The sequence below is a fragment of the Telmatherina bonti genome (genome assembly GCF_933228915.1).
Source record: "Telmatherina bonti genome assembly, chromosome: 17".
Lineage (NCBI taxonomy): Eukaryota > Metazoa > Chordata > Actinopteri > Atheriniformes > Telmatherinidae > Telmatherina > Telmatherina bonti.
In genome coordinates this window covers 20507194-20530146 of record NC_136615.1, presented here as the reverse complement: position 1 = coordinate 20530146, position 22953 = coordinate 20507194, and the positions used below count along the sequence as shown (strand labels likewise).

The 22953-nt window shown below is 37.3% G+C and overlaps 2 protein-coding genes across 3 annotated transcripts; one reads left to right on the top strand and one right to left on the bottom strand.

The window, feature by feature from the left end:
- The first annotated feature begins 595 nt into the window (after positions 1–595).
- On the top strand, positions 596–4586 carry prnpb (prion protein b). The gene is made up of 2 exons (XM_079256666.1): positions 596–681; positions 1115–4586. Exon 2 carries the CDS (start codon positions 1120–1122, stop codon positions 2662–2664), a length of 1545 nt encoding a protein of 514 aa, XP_079112792.1. The 5' UTR covers positions 596–681; positions 1115–1119; the 3' UTR covers positions 2665–4586.
- A 4050-nt stretch (positions 4587–8636) lies between these two features.
- Positions 8637–19206, bottom strand: LOC306768700 (calsenilin-like; the record flags this gene model as incomplete). 2 transcript variants are annotated; one of them, XM_079257117.1, is made up of 8 exons in its annotated part: positions 8637–8732; positions 8846–8908; positions 9350–9454; positions 9770–9877; positions 9969–10039; positions 10293–10362; positions 12843–12967; positions 19137–19206. In XM_079257117.1, 8 exons carry the CDS (start codon positions 19189–19191, stop codon positions 8685–8687), a joined length of 645 nt encoding a protein of 214 aa, XP_079113243.1. In that variant the 3' UTR covers positions 8637–8684. The 2 variants fall into 2 exon arrangements, with proteins under 2 accessions (XP_079113243.1, XP_079113242.1); XM_079257116.1 differs by lacking the exon at positions 19137–19206 and adding an exon at positions 14945–15047.
- Positions 19207–22953: the final 3747 nt, after the last annotated feature.

Here is a 22953-nt window from a genome sequence, read left to right as displayed (position 1 = left end):
CATGTGTCTTATGTTTGATCTCTATTAACGATTAATTGCGTAATCTATCTTATCACATATATTTGTATAAATCTTAAGATCCGCCGTGGTCATTATATAATAAAGAATGTAGGCCTTTTACCTATGTAATTATATATAGTCTAGACTATTAAAAAAAAATTTCATTTAGAGATCGAAAACTTGTATACACTTCATCTTAAACTTGGAATATCGATAAATAAATGAATGATCTGGTAAATTTTCATGACAACACGATCCTACTGCTGTGATGTATTCTCGTACATAACGGTACGTAACCGGAAATGGATGCACACTTGTTTTGTAGCACGGGATCTAACGGCCGTCGAGACAGAGGTCTTCAGAGTGGGCTCTGGCCTGACGACGCCAGAAAAGGGTGGATTTAGATTGTGGCTTTATGTATACCTAATTTTATAGTGCCAATATTAATTTTGAACAAAAATCACAGAATAATACATTCTACTGTTCGAAATTGTTTCTCGAGGAGGCTCTAAAAAGTCCCCGCCTTACACAGTTTCTAAAAGGTATTTCGGGTGAATAAAAACGAGCACACCCCGATTAGATTAAAGCCAGCCTAGCCATTGCTGGACTGGAAACGAAACAGGGAGGAGAACAGACGCAGTTTACCGAAATAACAGCACTCTAATACGGCTTTATTTTACGGTAAGAAGCAGACCCCTTTATCCATACTATCCACTATAATATTTTGTTTGTTTTCGTAAATTGAAACAAATCGACACGTTTTTCCGTCGTAACATGTTCGAGAATGAACGATGAAGCGTCTGGACAGGCTGATAATGCAGCGATGGTTACTCGATGATAACAGGTTGTTATGGACAATATATGTATGTTACGTAAATATGTCTTTAACGTTATCTCTAATAGTTTATTCCTAAACTCAATAGATTAAGACTATTTACGTTAAATTGTCAACACACGAATACAAAATATGATAATACATCTATCTGGCTCTGCTGGTCGATTCTCATCAAATAAGAAAAAAAAAAGCGTTACAGGCCATGCAATGTTCATTGTTGTGTGTGTTTTTTTTTTTTTTGTTTTTTAAAAAAAATTGCTTTATGTTTTGTTTTCATAGGCACGATGGGGATTAGGTATGAGATTCGTCTTTTGTTGCTAGTTATTTTTCTCCTGAACACTGAAACAATATGGGCCAAAAGAGGTAGCAGTAGCAGCGGCAGGAAAACGTCCTCCTCTTCATCCTCCTCCTCATCATCAAGCAGGTGGGGTGGAACACAATCAAAGCCATCCAGCTCTCAGCCAGGAAACTACCCTCGACAGCCACAATCTCCCAATCGCAACAATAATCCATATCCCCCTGGTGGAAGTTACCCTCACCCAGGAGGAGGCAACACTAATCAGGGGGGATATCCGAGACAAAATCCACCTAGTTATCCAGGAGCAGGTAGCAACCCAAACCAGAATCCTGGAGGATATCCTAATCAAAATCCTGGAAGAGGGAATTATCCAAATCAATACCCAGGTGCAGGAAGTAACCCGGCAGCAGGTGGATATCCTGCTGGTGGAGGATATCCCAATCAAAATCCTGGGAGAGGGAATTATCCAAATCAATACCCAGCAGCAGGAGGTAACCCGGCAGCAGGAGGATACCCAGCAGCTGGAGGCTACCCTAACCAATATCCTGGCAGAGGGGGGTATCCTAACCAGTACCCTGCTGGAGGAAGCTATCCAAACCAGAATCCTGGAAGGAATCCTCAGTATCCAGGTGCTGGTGGATACCCAGCAGGTGGATACCCAGCTGCAGGAGGCTATCCTAACCAATTCCCAGGCAGGGGAGGTGTGAATCCAGGCGGGTACCCTTACCAGTATCCAGGAGCAGGTGGTTACCCGGTTAGTGGAGGAAATACTGGGCAGGGTTGGGGTGTACCTGGTGCAAATCCAGGGGGTTATCCAGGGGGTTACCCAGGTGGAGCGATTGGTGGTTACCCTAATTGGAACCCAAATAATAAGATTCTTAGTCCCAGGTTTGGTGGAGGGGGTTATGGATATGGTGGTTATGGGATGGGAGGGTCTCCATTCTCTCAATCTGTCCAGAAAATGGGATACCAGCCTAAGTCCACAGGTTTTGCCAAAAAAGCCATGCTGGCAGCCGGTGTCGGCGCTGTAGCTGGAATGGCTGTTGGATATGGACTAGGGCGCTTCCCTCGACCACATTTCTCTTTCCGCAACCCCGAAGAAGAATACTACTACAACAATTACATGTATCGCCGATACGGTACTCGATCAACAGATGAGAAAGACTTTGGCCGCGATTACGTCTACAATCCTCCACCACGAGCAGAGTCTTATGAGAGTTTTATGAAACGCTGCATGAACGGCACTGGCTCTCCTCAAAATAAGGGCAGCAGCTCCTCTACTCCTAAAACTGGAGCTGATGAGGATGATGACACAGTCAGCATTGAGGAGATTGGGTACCCAGCCCTAATTGAGCAGGTGAAGTCCCGGGACTGTGTCGAGCAGTATATGGTCTACTCTGAAAGTTTTCTGCAGCAGCGCAAGTTTGAGCAACAAGTTCAGCCAAATCACAGCAGTTCCGTCAGTCATGGGATGATGCAGCTTTTCACTTCCAGTTTCATGCTTTTGTCTTGCATGCTCTTGCTCCAGTGAACGAAGCAAAACAATATTCCTTTCACTAACATCTACTGCATTTTACTATTGCAATTTATTACTTAAATTTTATTCATTCAGTCCTTGTTTATGTGTGTAATTTCCACAGTATAATTTAACAGAATCTAATAATTTTACATGACTATGGGAAAACTAGCAAAAGCTAAACAAATGATGTATGTTGGAAGGAGATGCTTAAAACACTGTTTCTGTCTTAAAATTTGTGTTGCACAATGTGTAGTTTCTTGTTTAGAATTCATTTTGCACTTAAGTTGTTTTTGTTTAAGATCTTTGAGCACTGAATGTATATAAAACCGATTCAGGGTCACGGCACTTGTGTCATTAAGGGAACAGATTAAGAAATTATCCTTTTTACTGCTTTTCTTTTCCTCTAAACGTCTACTCACAGGCAGTTTTCTGCCTGAGATTGAATGATTAAAATTGAAAAGTGAAAACTGCTGCCAGTTTAAAGTATCATTTTACTGTATTTGCTATGCTAATACATCTATGTAAATATTGGGACCCATCTGAGAGGAGTGACCAAGTTTGATATATGTAGGTGCATTGTTATGTAATATCTAAGACCAGATCATAATATTCATAACAAAGGGTGTATGTGCATTGGGCTGCAAACAATTGTCCTTAATAACATTTTCGTGTTGTGTTTAACCAGAAGTCTACCAAATGGTTCAGAAGAGGAAGATTAAAAAAAAGAAGGAAACAATCTGAAATTCAATTTCTCCACTAGACTAGTAGAATATTTTTTCCACTAGTTAAGACTAGTCAAGATGATAACGAAGACTTTTGCAAATTATTATTTAGTGAAGCTTTTCTCTGTGCTCCAATGTTTGTAATGAATCCTGGAGAGAGAGGAAGTAATGAGTCAAAACTGAGCAGATGGTTTCATTCATCACAATAAACAGCTCAACACTTAAATGACATAAAATACAATTCAACAGTGACAAATGTAAGGTAGCCTTACATTTTCTTTATCATGCAGAACTTACACATTATATGTGACTTTCTATATAACCCTGAGTGCACGTAGCAACCCCAGATGGAGATGAGACATCCGTTATATAGGGTCATTGTTGCATGCAGCTATTGCAAACAATGTGTACATTAGGTGGCAGAAGCATATGTGCAGCCATGTGCATTTTTTTCTTTTTTAAATCATAATTGTAACTTCAACCTCTTAACAGTGTATATGTACTGAGCTGGGCAGCACTCTCAGTGCAGCTGGAGGCACTGATACTGGCTTGTCTTTGCATGGATGAGTATTTACTGTGATATGAATTCCCTACTTTCACCTGCTTCAGTTTCATTGTTTGCAGGTGTACTTTAACATCTCTATAAAGACTATTATTCCTAGAAGTTTGATCTTGAGTAGGCCAGTCTTCCTCTAATGACCTGCATCTTTCTGGTATACAGTAAGATAACCCTGGTTCAAGTGTTGTTGGATATGTAGATACCTGTTTGTTAATAATGTCATGCTGCCTAGCTGCTATTGTGTTTACCTGCAGTATCTCAGACAATTACTTCACTTTAATAAACTTTTTCTATCCACCTCTGTTTTGAGAAAGTCTCTCTTTTTTTTTTTAAAAGTAGGTTTGCAGGTTGTTATTGACACCAGTTTCAAGCAACTATAAAATATCCACTGTATAGAATTATATAATTACTGTATGTACCCTTTTACATGAGAACTAATGGTCCCCCCCACTTTTGTTTGTTTTTGTTCGGTCTTTTCCATTTTAGCCACTCCTTAGTTCAAAGTGCTGAATTTTATTGAATCTGTCAGCTCAAGTTGCAGTTTCGCCTCTTAAACTACATTGTCCGTAGAATATCTGTAAAGTGCACTTACTTCCCTGTCAGCCTGGATATTCTGTAACTGTGTTACTGAGCTCATATTGGGGTTGTAAGTGTCTTTGAGAAGCTCTTTTTTGTTTAGCAGTAGTTACCTTTTTGTGTTATCTTAAACGATATGACTATTAAGATTTGTCATTGATGTTCATGTGTTAAATAAAATATGAAAATGCAAACAGATCGTTTTTGTCTAAAAGGTATAATTCAAGAGTCAGTTATTGTATTCTTGTTTCTGTGCTTTGCTTCTCTACCCACAGCTCTGGGTGGAAATAGCTTTTAAGGCATGTTTCTATTATTCGTTTGTGCTTTTAACATTTAATTGTTAACAAGGTCTTTTAGCATTTTAGGGGGTTGGAATATTGTGCACAAACACAAAGGTATTTAATATCATACAGAGCACTAAATCCCTTGTATTGAATGTATGCACAGTTTTCACAATTTTAACTATTATTTTATTGTTTATGTTGCTGCCCTTTTAAACTACACTAAAAGTAAGGAATTAAAGGTCATCAAATTAGCTGTGGTGAAGAAATTAGTTAATAAACCAATATATGTTGATGTTAGCATTCATAGTTCCACGAAGTTGTTAAAATAAGAGCAATCTGTAACCACAGATGTAACACTGAGATTTGTAAGATGAAATTTCAACTAAACTAGTTATATCAAGAAATAAACATTTGGCACGGGCCTTTGTTCAAAGCTTTAATATTTCATTTGGTTGTTTTCTCGTTAAATACACATTGGATTAAATGTCTCTTATCCAGGCTGCCGTAAGAAAAGGCACTACACGTCCAAGTGTGAGAAAGACATTTGTCATGGGTGCAGGCGCAGCCCCTTTAACAAAGGCTCTCCAGAGGGACTGGTTGTTGTATCTTTGGGTTTCTCGGTAATAAGGTTGTTGATCTTGCTCTGAGGAGGCAGTCTTGTGGCTGTGGTGATTCCCAGACCCGTGCTTCGGCTTACCAAGGAACCTCAGTCCATACCCGGTGCCTGTGCCCCCCAGCATCCCTGCTGCTGCTGCTCCTGCCCACTTCAAGCCTTGCTTGGAGAGGCCTCTATGCTGGGAAGGAGATGCTTTGTCTTTGTCTTTGTCCCCCGCACCTTTACTGTGACCCCTGAAGCTGCCTCCTTGCTTACTGTCTGCATACTGTGCACCTGGGCACAAGGTGGTCGCAAGCAAGATCAAAACCCAGAAAGAGAGAAGCCTGTGCTGGGCAGCCATTACAGGAGAGCTGTAAACACAGAAAAATCTAAGGGTGAAAACTTTCAAACTGTATACTTGATACATTGACTTTGCATTTATATTATAACAATACAGTTATTGCATACGCAAAACCCCATACTATGTTAATTAAACTTAGAAACGGGTCATTTTAAAAGTTTTTTGACAGGCATTCAACCTGGCTTTGGATTTACTGTCACTGCACAAACTATGTCACATGCTCACCACCACCGAAACAACAGACATCTGGAACTATCCCCATGCTCATTTGACACTAGGATTAGCTGAGTATTATGTGATGCAAATTTCTCCTTTTGACAATGCATTTGTCTATCCTGGCTCTGATCAGCATAGTTTATCCTACGCTACAGGTTACTGCCATAAGTTATCACAAATGAATATATATGTAGGTGTAGACACAAGTGAATATGCATCATTACAATACATGTAGAAGTAAGGTACTTGTCAAGTTGACACAAAGAAAATAGTTATTTTTTTGTGGATGGAAAATGAAATTACATGAATATTTTTTACTAAACTATCTGGAACAAATAAGAGAAAGGATTTTGTAATGAAAAATGAGACAAAAGTAATACTTACCTTTGTGAGTCACGCAGAGATGTTGTGATACTGGAGCAGGTGTCTTTTCCTGAACCACAACACTTAGAGTGTTGCACAGCAGCATGTCAGCTTTCATTATTTCCATACAATCATCCAGCATCCAGCAGAGCTCCTCCCTGAAACGAACACCTGCTCTGCTATTGGTTCTAGATCAATAATACACAATACGGTCAATGTTTTTGCTGACAGAGGTATTTCTAGTGCAGGTTTTTCTGCCATTATTCAGCAGATGGAAAACCTGTTACAAAAACAGATCACTGTCTGCGTCAATGTGTTGTGATTTATTTCAGTTTTGATGTTGTAATTATAACCACGATTCCCAAAAAGTTGCGATGTTTAAAATATAAACAAAAGAATACAGTGATTAAGAATACAATGATATACAAAGCTCATAAACTCATACTTTTAGCACTAATAGAATATCAGATGTTGAAACATGACACATTTTTTAATTCAATTAAAATATTTGCTAAATTTGAAACTTGGCAGCAACACACCAAAAAAAAAAAAAAAAAGTGGGAACACAAATAATACAAATCAAGAACAACGTGAGAACTTTTGGACAACAAATAAATGTTGAATTGGCAACAGGTGAGTAACATAATGAAGCATTTTATAGAGACAGAGCCTCTCAGATATGAAACTGGGGAGTGGATCACCAATCTAAGCCAAACAGCATCTAAAAATCATGGAACAAGTTCAGAAAAAATATATCTAATTATAAATTGCAAATACTTTGAGGATCCAAACATTTACAGTGTGTAATATCATCAAAAGACCAAAAGACTCAGGAGGAAGCTCATGGGACAAGACCAAGACACATGGCTCATGATCTCTGGGTCCCCAGGCAGCAGCTCATTATAAATAATTATGGTCCTTTACTTGAAATCTCTACTCGGGCTCAGGAATTTGCATGTAAACACAAATTGGGCTCTATGTAAAACCACTGAGATTTTGCAGCTATAAATTCATTTTTCAAATCATTTCTGTTTGTGTTTGTAAATCAACTTCTGTCACCATAAATAAATATGCTTGAAAAAAGGATGTGCATGGTTTTCCAAACACATTTGTATTAGTTAAAAGAATTGGAAGTGCTTTTGCACACAAGTTCACACATGAAAAGTTTTGAACCGGTCTTTACGAGTCTATCTGATTAGATAATGGCAAATCAAACTGTCCAATCAGAGCTTCCTGTCCTTCCACACCACATTCTATTTTAATTTACATTTCATACAGTTTCCTCACTTTATGAAATTAGTGTTGCAATCTTAATACAAAGCATGAGAGAATCTCAGTTTCCAGTAATGTCGTGAAAAGGAGATCCCAGAACAAATGAATAACTGTTCAAAACAGGGAAGCTTTTCAGAAGGCTAAAAATTAGGAAGGGTGCCTCAGGCAGAAGAGGTTCTACTTTGTGTCAGGGCTTTAGAAGACCATCTTGAGGGTACATTTTGTACAACTGGGCCTTTGTTGGGTTTAAGTTGTTTAGTGGTTAGTGTTTAATAGAGAATCACACAACTTTCTGCATACAGTAAGTTGTTTAAAACTTTGCTTTATTGCTTTTTTGCTTTTTCACAGTTACACATAGATCAACAATAATGCAACAAATTGGTTTTTTATCAAATTTAAATGCTAGATATTACAATTTGCATAGGGTAGATATTATGATTCATCAAATATGGTAGGTTTAATCAGGCATCTGACAACTTTGAACTGCTGTAAATTAGTACAAATTACATCCAACATAAAGATGTGCATCTGGGGGCATTTACACATCTGGGCTGTTTGACACAGATTGTGTCTGAAGGTAGAACAAAGAAGAGAATTGATTCAGAAATATTATCATTCGGTAAATGAAGACGTTTGTCTTTGCAGGTTTACTCACACAGACACAAAATCATAGTGTGGTACAGAAACTAAATTTTTTCACTTCTTCAAAATTTTATCAGTTCCAAAGAAAAAGTCTATAATATTTTTTGTCTGTGTCTTAAAGATTTGCATTACATGCTTTTTAATGTCAGGGGAACAATCATGCAGTTTTGGCCGTGATGAAATTTTGCCTTTTTTAATGAAAAGTAAAAAAATAAATAAAAAAAATTTAAAAAAGGGGGTGGGGGGACTCATGCAAAGAAACCTTTCTGTCAGTGCCATTTGGTGGATACTGTACATTTCTTTGCATGACACAGTGACATAGGAATTTATATAAACATGTCATATGTGTTGCACGTCCTGTATCTCCTGTTGAACATTAAATGGCATTACTGGGGCCCAGATGCCTCGGGCCGGAAGCACTATGCAGTGTCGCCACTCCAAACTAAATGACATTTTCAAAGAGCTGCATGGAAGCCATGATACTTTCATCCTGTTGAGAAAAGAACAGTGATTAATAAAAAACAAGGATAAAAAACAAAATAAAACAAAAGCTAATTTAATTTAGTCAATGCATTAAATATTTTGAGGTAATATGTGATTTACCTTTTGGCAGGTTTCTATGAATTCATCGATTGTCACCACTCCATCTCTGTTTCGATCCATTTTCTAACATCAAAAAGAAATACTTTAATCCTATTAGAGGTAAAATAAATGTGACAATTTGTGAACCAAAAAAAAAGCTTCTTTAAGTACTTTCTCATTAAGTTTTTTTTTTCCTTCAGGTGGGAGTAAAAGTGTTTAATGAGAGCGCTAGTTAAGACGGCTCTGTGATACTCACCCAGTAACAGCAGCTATGCACAATGCCACCAAAGCTTTCATTTAGCTTGTGGACTTCTCTTTAGAGATTTTGATATGAATTGTGACAACATCAGAACAATTATTTTTTATGAAAGTGGACCTTTGATTTTATTTTTTTAAAATCTGAACTAAAAGACAGTATGTGTAATAAATAATAATAATGTCAGTAAAGAATAAATAAAAACACATTCATATTTAGTTATTACTGGATACTAATATAAACTTTGTCGTTTTGTTAATTCAGTATACCTGGAAGAATTTCTCCACATGCTCAAAGGGAGAATCATCTCGAACACTGGGTAAAGTGTACCTGCCCATCATGTCATAGATGGATGACATTATTGCCAACATTTCCTGCAAGACAAAAGACAGCAGTTGGACACTCAGTTTTAATTCCATTATCAATCCGTCTGTATTAATTATGACGCTCTAAATCAATGTTTCTAAGTCCTCAGGACCCACTACCCTGCATGTTTTAGAGGCCACTCTAAACGCACCTGTATGAAATAAATGGTTCATTAACAGGCTTGCAAAGAACTTGATGGATGAAGGTGATCTATCTGGATTAGGTGTCTTAGTATAGGATCATGTCTAAAACATGCAGGGCAGTGGATCTTGAGGACATGGATTGAAATAACACTGCTTTAATCAATTTTATGTTGACTTTACCTCCTTTGTGATATAGCCATCCTTGTTGATGTCATATAGATTAAAAGCCCAACGCAGTTTCTCTGTCACAGAGCCTCGAAGCAAAACTGACAATCCTAATACAAAGTCCTGCAAAAGCAATTAAACATTATGTGCTATAGCTGGCAAAAAAAGAAAATATATTTGAACACATCCAACAAGCAGGTCCTGATGTGCTCACCTCAAACCTGATGGAACCATTTCTGTCCATGTCAAATGCATTGAACAAGAAATGTGCGTATGTGGTTGCATCTGAGGACAAAACGTGAATGAAGGATTCAAACAGAACAGCAAAGAAACTTCACATACCGGTACACGGCCTAATTTATTTATTCTTTTAAAAAACAACTCTATTTTCTTAAGACTTTATTTCAGTCATAAAAATTTACTTGTTTTCTGATGTTGATATTGCTAGTAAAAGTAGTAGATTTTCAAAGAAATAGTATTAAAATGTCATTACATTCATCCATATGTTTGTAGCTTGCATTGCACCATCAAACTATACCTCCTTGTGGGAAGAACTGTGAATAGATGGATTTGAAAGTTTCCTCGTCCACCAACCCGCTAGGACATTCCTATTGAGCATAAACAATCAAAACAAAACAAATTCAGTAAATACAGACAATCAGGATTTCATCAGGATTTTACCAGTCCGACCAGACAGTGCTTACAAAGGTCAAAATCACTAAAGGTTTCAAAGAAGTCAGTGTGCATGTTAATGGACACTACGTACCATATTTAAAACCACTGCTGTTTCTGTTCAATTGCAGTCTCAAAATAATCCAAATACTAACCTAATCGATTGTCGCCATATTAATTGTTTTATTTACACCCTGCAACTTTATTGTTTCACTTATGGAACCCTCTAGAAGGCTCTGGTTGGACGTGTTTACTTGTCTAAAGAAATGAATCCTATAAAAATAAAAGCAAAAAAGACAATGACATTGAGAAACATTGCAACTTTCACACATCTTACACAGGCCCTCCTTGACTTCAATACACGGTTGTGATCACAAAAGGGTGACAAATTAAATGACAACCTTATACAGTAGAGGATATCTCAATTCCGATTTTCTGAACTTCTTATTTTCCCAAAGATTCTGCCTTCTCAAAGTAGTAAAGCATTAAAAGTTGGAACCTGTTTACATCAGAGGCATTTCACATATCCTGTTAATTGTTGAAATCCGACAGACCCTGACAAGCCTGCATCATTTACACTACATCTACACTATTTAACACATCATTATGTAACTATGGTTTTCGGCTTATCTAACAAAACTCATAGCAGTCAAAGAAAAATAAAATAATAATAAAAAAAAAGGAAATCAAATAAAATGAAACAAAATAAAAAGACATGCTGTTGTTTCAAAACAACACAAACGAGGACCCTGCAGTTTACAAAGCTGGACTTGATCAGATCTGAACCTTGAAAAGTCTTGAAAATGTTAAAACGATGTGTCTGTGGATACTAAGAAAGAAGCTATACATGGCTAGTATAAAGCACCATGAATATGCTACTTGGCATATGACTTTGTTCTGTCAGAAGTTGTGACTTCAGCAGTGCAAAAGCCACCAAGGACAGGTTTTATGAGTCAAATGTACATAGGAGACATTGTAACTTTCACGAGAAAATGTAAGACAAAAACCATTTTAGCAAATAATTTTTTCAAAGCAGAAAGGAAGCTGTAAAAATGCTTCTTTACATTTTTGCCATTTTGACAGACACATTCATAGAATAAGTTGGGCAGAAACCATCACATTACTGATGTTCTCCATGAGATAAACCAGTTTAGCTCATGGATGTGGCATGGAGCCATCACTGCTGTTATGAACAACAACTGAAATGCCAAACTGTCTGCTGTAGATCAGTAACTGGCTGTTCAAATGTTCTTTTATAAGTTTTTTTTCAGGTTGAAAAAGGGACTACAATTTTGGTTTAAACTAAATCTACACATCTACAATACTTTTATCCTCAGTGAAAGACCAATAAATCTGGGCCCCCCTTATCCTCCAGGCATCTTACTGTAATTAAATATTTTCAAGCTTTAATATTTAAGACTCTGCTTTGTTTTTGTTAACTTGCAGCTTTCATCTCCTCTGTGATGGAACATTGTTTCTTTTAATGGGACTTTATAACCACTGAATGCTGTTAGTGATAACATTTTTTAAGTTTACACCTTACCGTGATTGCCACAACCACAGCAACATTTTTCTGCCTCAGAAACTGTGATTAGAAGCAAAACTTTTAAGCCCATCTCTTTAAAACTACCATTTTGTCCTGGATGTACATCCACACATGACTATGACAATAGTGTTTACATTTCTGAGTTTTATAGGATTTTCTATTTTTTAAAAACGCCCTGCAGTTTTGTGTGTCCATGTACAACTAAAGGAGGTTATATTGCTTTGTTTAATGTGCTTCAAAGCAAAATTGAATTATATACAAACTACTAAAAAATAAACTACTTTTATTCATAACTGAACACCAAAAATATCTCAAATGTTGAAAGTAAGACATTGTACCATTCTAAAAATAGCTTATCTTGACTTTGATGGCGACAAAATCTAAATAAGCTGGAAAATGGCCACGTTTACTAATGTGTATCTCTCCTTCTAGTGCAACCAGCTGGGAAGCAAGTAAAACAAGCTGGAATATTGTCCACTGTGAGAGGAATGTTGTTCCATTTTTGTCTAATATGATTCTAGCTGATGAACCCTTTATCATATTTTGCATTTCTTATGACCTGCCAACGCCTCAGTTTATTATCGGTCTGCAAACTTTTTATAGAGTTGGTGTTGTACTAAACAGTAGAAATTTTATATAAAAGTTGTCTTTATTCCCTTTCATTTCATTATTTCTTAATTAGTCTGTTTGAGCACACACACATTCACACAACTTTCATAAACAAGGCATTACTGAGAAAGTAACAACTCATCCAAATGCAGAATATCTCCGCAGTATGATCACAGATAAGTAAAGCACAACCAACCCAGCAGCACTTGAGGAGTTAATTCAAAGAGAAACTTCTTGTGAATGTGTTGTTGGCTTTCATACATTTTTAAAACCTCTGTAAAGCGACTGGAGCTCCTTTCTGGTGAATTGGGTCTGGGCTTGCAGTTGCTCAAGGCCCTCTGGTTGATGACGCACCATGGAAAGCTCGAGGTCACTGTCACTGCTGTCTGTCACATGGAAACAAAGAAAACAAGGAAAAGTAGGGAAGAAGGGAGGAAGAAAACAGGGAGGAAACACCAGTAAGACAAAAACAAAACAAAAGGACAGGGATGGAGCTGAAAATACAGGAAAATGAAAAGGATAAAACAAAAAAAAGAACACTCACCATCTTTATGAAAAAAAATTAAATTGGGAAACAATAATGGAGAAATTAAATGAAGGAAAGGAAGGACAAGGAGATGGGTGGGGGAAACAGTAGTGTGAGAAGAATGACAAGTTTCAGACAACAATATAACACTGAAAAATGAAAGGGAAAAATGCAGAATTTTTCTTCTAAAAAGAAAGAAAAGAGGACAAAAACAGGGAACTTGGAATAAGCATGAACATAGGAACGAAAAAAAGAACTGAAGATGAATAATAATTTGGGTGCAGGAATAATTTTCCAAGGTTTAAATTCCTTCCTGCCTGTGGACATTCTACAGTCAAACTGCCTGAAATGCACATTTAACTCTGCTTTTTAATAATAACATTTATTCCACTGTGAGCAACAAAGATAGACTTCCATCACTAATTATGCATCATTCGGTGCAACTCAGTTAAACATTAAATACTAATAAGAAAGTGGAGTTTAGTGCACAGTAAACCAGCAGGAAATCAGTGATTTTGATAATTGCATTTTACAGGTAGATGTCCACAGTAAGCAAGGCTGAAAATGTTGCACTTATAGCTTAGATATAAAGGGGGATTAATCTGATTAAGGAGGATTATTTTGGATAATATTGGACAGAAGAATATCCCTACAGGTACTCACCATCTTTACAAAAATGCCACATAAACAAAGAAAACAGAAAAGAGAGGGATTAAGGAAAGGTGATGAAGGAATAAGAGGGGGAGAACAAATTTAAAAGATTGTTAATACATTTGAATATGCAGTTTTTACACAATAAACTTTTCAAGAAAAGATGCACATGCTTCTAAGTTCATCTTATAAATGATCTTGAGTGTGCCCATACTCATCAAAAACAAGTCTTTAACATCTTATAAACAGATCTAGCGAAGTTGTAACAATGACAAAATCACCATAAAAAACACTATATTTAGTTTTAAAAGTTATGAGGACAACATTTCAAATGTAAAAACTTCGTTCATTTATATGACAGGAGCAACATGTTTTCCAAAAGTTGGGAAATTGAAGATACAAAGACTAAGCATGTTAAAAACTACTTAAGGAAAGGTCTCACTCATTTCAATTATTCCATTCCCTCCATTTCCATAAAAACTAATTTGTGACCAAATCAACAAATTTTTGAAGAGAATAAGCTCACAGTCAAGCTCCAGATCTGTTGATATTGATCATAACAAATGTATAAAGCTTTTTGGAAGTCATGCATGCTTCCCCAGAGCTTCAGAGTGGACACTGGCCAATAGCCATCATCTGAGACGGCATGACATGAGTAACTTGGACATCTCGAAATTATATTTGTAGGTTTTGAAGTGAGATATATTTTTAAGGTCTTGCTATTTTTTATTTTAATTAATCTATTATCCAATATGTAGTCAAAGAATACTCTGTATGTGTAACAATATAGCTTGTAAACATGGGCTCTAGTGCTAATCTGTCCTCTGTGGTGCAGAACTGAAAACATTTCATGCATTATGAAAGAATCAAGAATGTTAATATACCTAACTTTCAAAATCAAAGCAGTCTCCTCTATTCCCAAATGCTTAGACTGTTAGAAATATTGATTCATAGATTGGTAAATATGCCATTTATTTCTTATAAAATGTTTTGAATTCCTGCCAGTAATTATAGGAGGACTAATTGTATTGAACAAAGCATTTCTCAAGACTTTTTTACCAAGACATTTTACCTGCTTCTTTAATATTTCATGCTCTGTCTAACAATGGTTACTTATTGCTTTGACATTATTTTTCTAAACAAAATCAAATAAAACACAGAACAGGAAACTTTATCCTACTCCTACCTTCCATTGACAAAAGATCACAAATCCCAAACTGTTTAAGTACAACAACAAATAGTCCAACAACGACCGCAATGGCTATTACTTCCATGCCTTCCAAACCCATTGCTGGCTTTTTATCAGATATCACTTCTCCGAAAGCCCAAAACAAATGCTTCTCTTTCTGAATCTGACGGAGCAGCCCACATCTAAAAACATCACCTGCTACTCATTTTCTCCTTCATCCAGCCACTTCCTTTATTTATTCGGGCAGTTGTACTCGCATCAGCAGTTATCACTCGACTTAAGCCTCTGACCAGCAAGGAAAAAAGCATAATAGTGTCTGCAGAGCATCCTCCTTGAGTGAAAAGGTTCAAAGTCCTTAGTGCATAAATAAAAAGAGATGTTTTCTTAAATCTTCCAAAATTGTCATCTTCTCTTGCAAAACATCCATCCCTAATATTTCTCAGCATTATTTCACATCTTGATTTATTTTAGGATCAATTAAGGGCTCCACTTTCACTTTGTCTGTCTTTCAGTGTCTTCTGAGCAGCCAGTGTTTAGCTACACATGTTTATGGGTGTGTTGTGTTGTGGGTGGAAAGGTTGTTACAGGAGGAATTTCTTTACTAATAGTTTGTGATTGGCAGTTGAATCTGTCTTTATTTGCCGAGTCATTTCAAGGATGCAAAACTGTAAAACCAAGCATTGATCTGCATCTGCTGATGGCTGGGATATGAACAGCACTTAAAGTAAATGACTCTGCCCTGCCCTGCATGGTGTTGCTTGTGTCTCCAGAGTTGTTCAGTGATATTTACATGTGAGAGGTAAGATAGAACCTGACAAGCCATGCAACACTTTGTCTGTAAAAGTGCTCATAAAGTGCTTTATGGAAGCATAATAAAGATGCAGTGAGCTGCATCCATGGCGCAGAGGATCACTTTATAAGATATAAGATACATATTGCCATTATTATTAGATTCTATAATTTGCTGAAAAAATTTTACTTGGAGTTGTAAACATGCTTTTAAAAGTTTGTTTCTGTAGTCTTTGATCATGTTAAGCTGAAGGATAAGAGTTGAGTTCACAACTGATGAGTCTGCAAAGCATAATGGACTTGAACTAAGCAGGAAAGAAGAGTGGAAAGCAAATCATTTGTGATGAGTGGAAATATTGCAAGTGGGCTATGCAGGCATTTTCATGGTGTTTCTATCTAAGTTAGATAACCAGTGAATATTAGGTAAATAATAACAAATGAACTGGGAAATCCCATGCATTTAAATACTACACATGAAGAGCATCAAATGTCAATAGAAGAAATGTACTCTTGTAGCTCTAACAAGAGGGGCTGCTTCCTAGACATAAAAAATTAATACCCTGCTCAATGCTTGTCTTTGCTCTTGTCTATTTCTCAAATGTTTATGCTGGGGCGGTACTGTATCATATGAGCTCATGTGAAAACTTGATTGCCATAAAAACTGCAACATTATGCTGTTTAATGCCCCTTAAGTGCTGATCTACCTTGCCCTTCTATTAAATACTGGAGGCTTTGTAGCCATCAGCTTCATCATCAGTCTTTTATGATCGCTGTGAGAGCAACATTAAAGTTCAGAGACTACACAAACCCATCTATCTCATGTAGTCACTTCTTCTCAAAACTTTAACTGTTCAATTTCACAACATTTTCTCTTTGCTGTTTTCTTTTCTCCTTTTTGATTGATTTCAATGTCTCTTACATATGTTTTATACCTTTCAATCAGTTTGACCTAAACAGTACTTATCAGTAGGTAATATGTTTCTACAGTTACTATGGATGCCAGTTCTTAAACAGTATTTTAACTGTTTGTAGGTTTTACAAAAGAAGTTTAATCTGTCTTTACCGCTATATCTTTTGGAAGAAAATGTGAAAGGGATGGGAGGTTGGTGGGGGGGCACCATATATATTTAATCATAATAAGTAGCGTGAATATTAGCTGTAGTTAGCAGCCTGCTGCAGAGACAAAAATACCATAGTGTGTTTTTTTACATACAAAATCAAACTGCTTGAATGTTGCCACACATACAGTGATCAGCCACTGCATTTAAACCATCTATATATTAATTGTTTATCTGTAGTGTATACATCCAATGCAGCTCGAAGTCACTGGAGCGTATACCATAAGACCTTTGTAGGTTGTCAGTCAATCACAGGAACAGTCACTAACTTTTAGAAACAATTTGTTTTTGGCAATTCTCAAACACACACATATTTTTTGGCTGTGGGAAGAAGCCATAGTACATGGAAAGAATCCATAATTTACCAAGTTAGCAGAGAAGAACCCTGGTCAAATTTTAAACCAGGACTGTCTTTGCCAATGGCCTCTACAAACCACAGCATGCACCTCACTGTCTACTTATGGGTAAAGTAACACTGCTTATCTTTTACACTGAAAATGCTCAGTTAGAAAACCTGCACAGTGGCATTTATCTCAATGTTACTTTAATACTAGCCACCTAAACATTTTTGCAAACCACTCACACCCTCTTCTGAGATATTGACAACAGCACTCTGCAACAGTAGCAGCCCCCCCTCATGAGGACAACAGTGAATTCCAGAAAAAAGCATTCAAAATAACTAGTGTGTTGATCTCTCATCCAAACTCCCCGGATACCAACCTGATGGAATACGATGGCATCGGTGGGAAACCCACAAAGACCCCACCTAACTGTCATTGCTAACTTCCACACACGAGGACACCCACAGCTGTTTGCCACAAGGGACAATGAGAACACATACAAAACTGGGCAGATAATATTATGGCTGATAGATGTAACAGTTTGAGGTCATTATATGAACAACTTAATTTAAGAGGTTAGAGGGGTGGGAGATGCAGCTTTCTACTGCATCACCCACAATAACATACGATACATCAGACTGCACAAACAGTATTGGTAATAATGATAACTTGCTACTGTGTTGTGAGATTTTTGCGCTTATAAATGGCATTTGTTCCATGTTAATCTGTTGATAATGTGAGACAGCAGGAAAGTCAATCTCGAGGATTGGACTTCACCCGTGCTCTACAGTAATAGAATGAGTGCAGAGCACCCTCTACTGCAGACAAAGAGTGGAGCAGGAGATATTCAGGTGCTATAATGTCTACCCTCCACCAGGTGGTAATGAAACAATGATCAAATACAGCTACAGTATTATGGTTAAGCAATTTTACATAACTTGATTTCTGTTGAAAAAAGTAAAAGAGAGTTTAAAAAAAAAGTCCAAGTATGTTGTAATTGATAGGGATGCATTACTGGGAAGATGTCAGGGATTTAGTATTGGATGGTCTATTGCTGCAGATTTGCTTAAATAAAACATTACCCTTAGCTAAGCCCAGTGTAGGGAACAGTATGGTGTACAGTGTTCACAGGCACAATGTTTTCGCTGTGATAGTCATCAGATGATATGTTCTGCTCTGTTTTCCTACGGAAGGCACATGGCCATCTGTCCATTGGCAAAAAGAGATGTCAGCAGCAAATAGGAGCAGATGACAGCAGCAGCAAGGCAGCAGGACAAATTCTGCCTTGTGTGTTTTTCGAAAAAAATATTTAAATGGGAAATATTAAAATGAATAAAACCAATAAAAAAAATCATGTTTGGACAGACTGAGAAAAGTTCATGTCAGCGTGTATGCACAGAAGGGAAATGCTAATCATACAGAAAACAAGGAAAAGGGGGCATCTTTATCTGAAAAACATGTTCTTACATATAATCTATATTTGTATGTTGTGTGTCTATTATGTACATTGGTTAATAATGAAATACACATAGTTATTATGTGTATATGAACAGCATGAAGTGGAAGAATAAGCAGTAAAAGCAAAAAGAGATAATTAAAGGTTGGGTGTGTTGCAAACTCAGGAGGCAATGCATCAATGACCCATTCCTTGACAAATTAACTGCTGAAGTAAAGTGACATCAAGTTAACAGGCAGATATCTCTGTAAGCACTGAAAGGAAAGGAAAAGGAGGCATAGAATTTTAAATGCTGAAAGATGAGGCAGATGTTGTAAAATTCATGTAATCTGCAACACATGGGGCTAAAAGCATGCAGTCCTACTGTACTAATCCTGTTCTGCTCTCCCAGTGCCCCTGCTGTCGCATGGCATCGTGCAGACAAAACATGTTGTACTGCTGTTCAGGGCACTGGTCTGTTGGTATGTCCATTCCTGAGCCTCTACCTGGTCCCTGCTGTGTGGTGCTAGCGATTATCCACTTGACAAGGCAGCACTTCATCAGCGATTTCCTTGAGAGCCGTGGCCTCTGCCATTTGGGGTCCTCCGTCTGTTCGCGTGGGTTTGGATCTTTGCCATTGGCATCTGGCAGCAAATCGCCATCCACTGCCTTCTTGTCTGCCTGAGGGAGACAAAAACAAGTTGTCCTCTGAGTAAAAGAAGTACAACTCTTCAGAGACACAAGTAGACCTTGAGATGCTTTTAACTACATCTCAGATCAGGAGAAGAAAACAGATGTCCATCCAGAAAAAGACACGCACATATTCCTACACAGCTGTGTGCTGTGGTCTCTTGAATCCCCCAAATTATATTTTTAGTGTTTTAGTGTGATTTGAATAAATAATGACATTTAATTTAATGCTTCACACAGCACTCACATGTGGACACAAACAAATTTCTCCTGCAGGTTTTCAGTAACGTCTCTCACTTCTGCATAACCTAAAATCACAACACCACACTCATGTAACCTGAACTCAAAGTTTACTGATGCCACCCATCCCTGCTGGAATAAGGTTATCTGGCTTTGCAGAAATCAAGATGGCTGATATAATATTCAGCTTATATCTCAGTAAAACACAGCATGGACAATGATTCTTTAATACACTGAAACAGAAAACACTAAAACTTCTCTGCAAAACAAACATTCTGGCTAATGTAAAATACTAAGCTTGTATAATTGTACTTTTTTTTTTATATAACAAAAAGGTCTAAACTCTTTATTTTGAAAATAAAGGGGAAAAAAATCAAAGGTATCAGTTGCTTTTCCGGGAACAAGTACTTTCAAGATCTCACTTTTCCAGTTATTTTTACCGTGATATCTTCTCGACTTACACCGGACAGTCATTCAGTGTTTCCATATTTAGATGTACTTCAGCTATAAAGTTTGCATTTCCAGTTTTAAATCCTGCAACTGATATGTTGTAAAGTAATACATCTGCATGAGTCATGCTTTTCTGTGTTTGGTTCTTTTTCTATTCTGAATATTATACTTCTGTCTGCATGGGTCTGCTCAAAGGCATTGTCTGTGTTACTGCACAGTTTAGTCTTCCATTTTTATACTCCAATTATGGGTCGCGGTGCACAATTTATGTCAAGTACAATTACCCTATCCATGTTCATGCTTGCCTTCGTTTAGATAGTTTGGGTTGTTAGAATTATTGTTTAGCTAGATCTTCACTGATTTTTCTTGACCTTTTTTTACTCATCCTCAGCTGCACAGAAGCCTTTTACTTGTGACAACGGGCTGTTTGAGTGGAATAGCTTCCTGTTAGAGCCCGAGGATCTAATGTGAGCAGCTGGTAAAGAGCATATAAAAACCACCGTATGGGGGAGCTTCTCAGTCCCCTTGGTAGCCCATTTGAATATGGAGCATGTAGCATCCAGAATGTCACTCAATAATTCACACCCCTTAAAACGGCATCAATAAAACATCAGAGTTACAACTGCCCTGCTGAGGTGTATGATGACTTCCACTTTGTGAATGATGACCGCTGCTACACTCATGAACATATGAAGCTCACAATACACACTGATATACACACTGGGATACACACTGAAGTGCACATAGACGTCTCATACATATATGCAGCACAGACCCTGACTTGTATGTAAAAGGGTTGTGTCTTCTCAGAAACCTTATTTTTGGCTGCACAAATGTATCTTCATACGGCACATATCGCCGTATGTATCTTCATACATATAGGAATCTATCAATACAATTGTACGCAACGGATATGTCTGAGAAGAGGTAGGACGAAGTAACTTGTGTCGTCATGAGAATGTATATGCTTAATATGTATCAACTCAATTACAAATCAATACTTGAGCAGCTGTCATATTTTCTGAAGTTTGAGATAGGAAGAGAAAGGGATTTATAAAGCCAACAAAGCGTCTGTGCTTTACAGTGAAAAGCTCCATGTGATCGTCTAAACTATGATGAACACTGTGGGCAGCAGACCGCTTGTGATTTCCACATGTCACCTTTTTTCACATGAACTGTTGTTCTTGTGTTTTCTGTCTATTTGGTATATCGCAGCTTTCGGCTCTGTGTCCCGTACAACTGCTTTGCCTGAATCTTTTGTTAAAATTCTACATGGGAAATTTTCTATTCCAAACAGACGGTTTAATTCCTCAAAATGACATAAAAACACACAGACACACACTAGTGCCACACGTTTGTACTGTGCATCAGAACCTTATTCTTTACTCCACCATCTTTATTTTTACTTAATTGTTGAGGTGCACATTAAAGGTAAATTGAATAAGAAATAATGATATTTAATTATATTTGATCAAACACAGCATCTAACAGGCCCTATACAGGTATGTTTATGTTTATGTTTATGTTATCTCACATATATTCATTCTATTTTGAAGCTTTACCTTATAATTGTTATGTGCATTTTGACAATATCTATCTATCTATCTATCTATCTATCTATCTATCTATCTATCTATCTATCTATCTATCTATCTATCTATCTATCTATCTATCTATCTATCCATCCATCCATCCATCCATCCATCCATCCATCCATCCATCCATCCATCCATCCATCCATCCATCCATCCTCTATATTGCTTAGTCCAATCTAGGGTTGGATAGAAGGTGAAGCCTTTCCCAGTGATTAGCAGACGAGAAGCTGAGTACACCTCAGACTGGTTGCCCGTCCATCACCAAACCAACACAGACAATAAAAAAAAAAAAAAAAAAATACAGGACTTAATTTTTCAGTAGTCTTGGCAGCCGCTCTTTGATACTGGATACCACAAAGTGCATGTCTCACCAAAATAATTTCAAAATCATCCAAGTTGACAAATCAGAAATTAATTTAAGGGTTTCACAAATATGATTAATTTGTTCATAAGTTAGTTAGTATAGTAATAAGCAAATTATAGCAAGAAGTGATAAATGCTTACTTTACCTGCATTGCGTCCGGATCTCTGTTAATGCTCTGAAGAAAAGTCACTGCAACCCTCCCGCGCTCCTCAAACGACCCTCAGTGAGCTGCAGCGGCAGCTTGCACAGACGGAGAGACAGCAGATATCTGAAGGAGGAGCAGAGCGGCTCACTGTCTTATTCACATGCCGATAAACACCATTAAACTATAATCATCATGTGCTGAAGCCCAAGCTGGAACCTGAAGAATGATTCTGTCAGTGGTCTGCAGGAGTTGTGATCTTCAGCAGATACAGAAAGTACGTCCTCTCAACAAGTGAAGAGGAGGCAAACAATTTATAGAGCAGCAGGGGGAGCGAGATGTGGACGAGGTGTTTACATCGTGACAAGCGTTATTAGATGCTTCAGACATATTAAAACCTGCAGTGGATTTATGAGACCAGACCCAGACAGCATCGCTCTCTGAAGAAATTAAAAATGGTCACTGATGTTTGGAGATCCTGTCCAAATTATGACAAGAAGGTTATTATATTTACAGCTATCACGTCAACAGAGAAGGCAGCCCTGCACATAAACTCATGAGAATTTCTTATTTAAAATTCATTAGTGGTGGAAAAGTTTGATGCTCCACTTTCTCCTGCTGTCGTCAAATAATGTTACAGAAATATGTCAGCATGCTCCAACCTTGTGGCGTTTCCGAGATGGAAAACTGGAACAGAATATTTTTTTCACATTTGGAATTTTTTTTTTTTTTACAGACAAAAATATAATAATAAAAGATCTGGTTGATATTTATTTTTGCCATTCCTGCCAAATTTTAGCACACTGGCACAACCTAAACACAACAAAGTCACAAAATGCAAA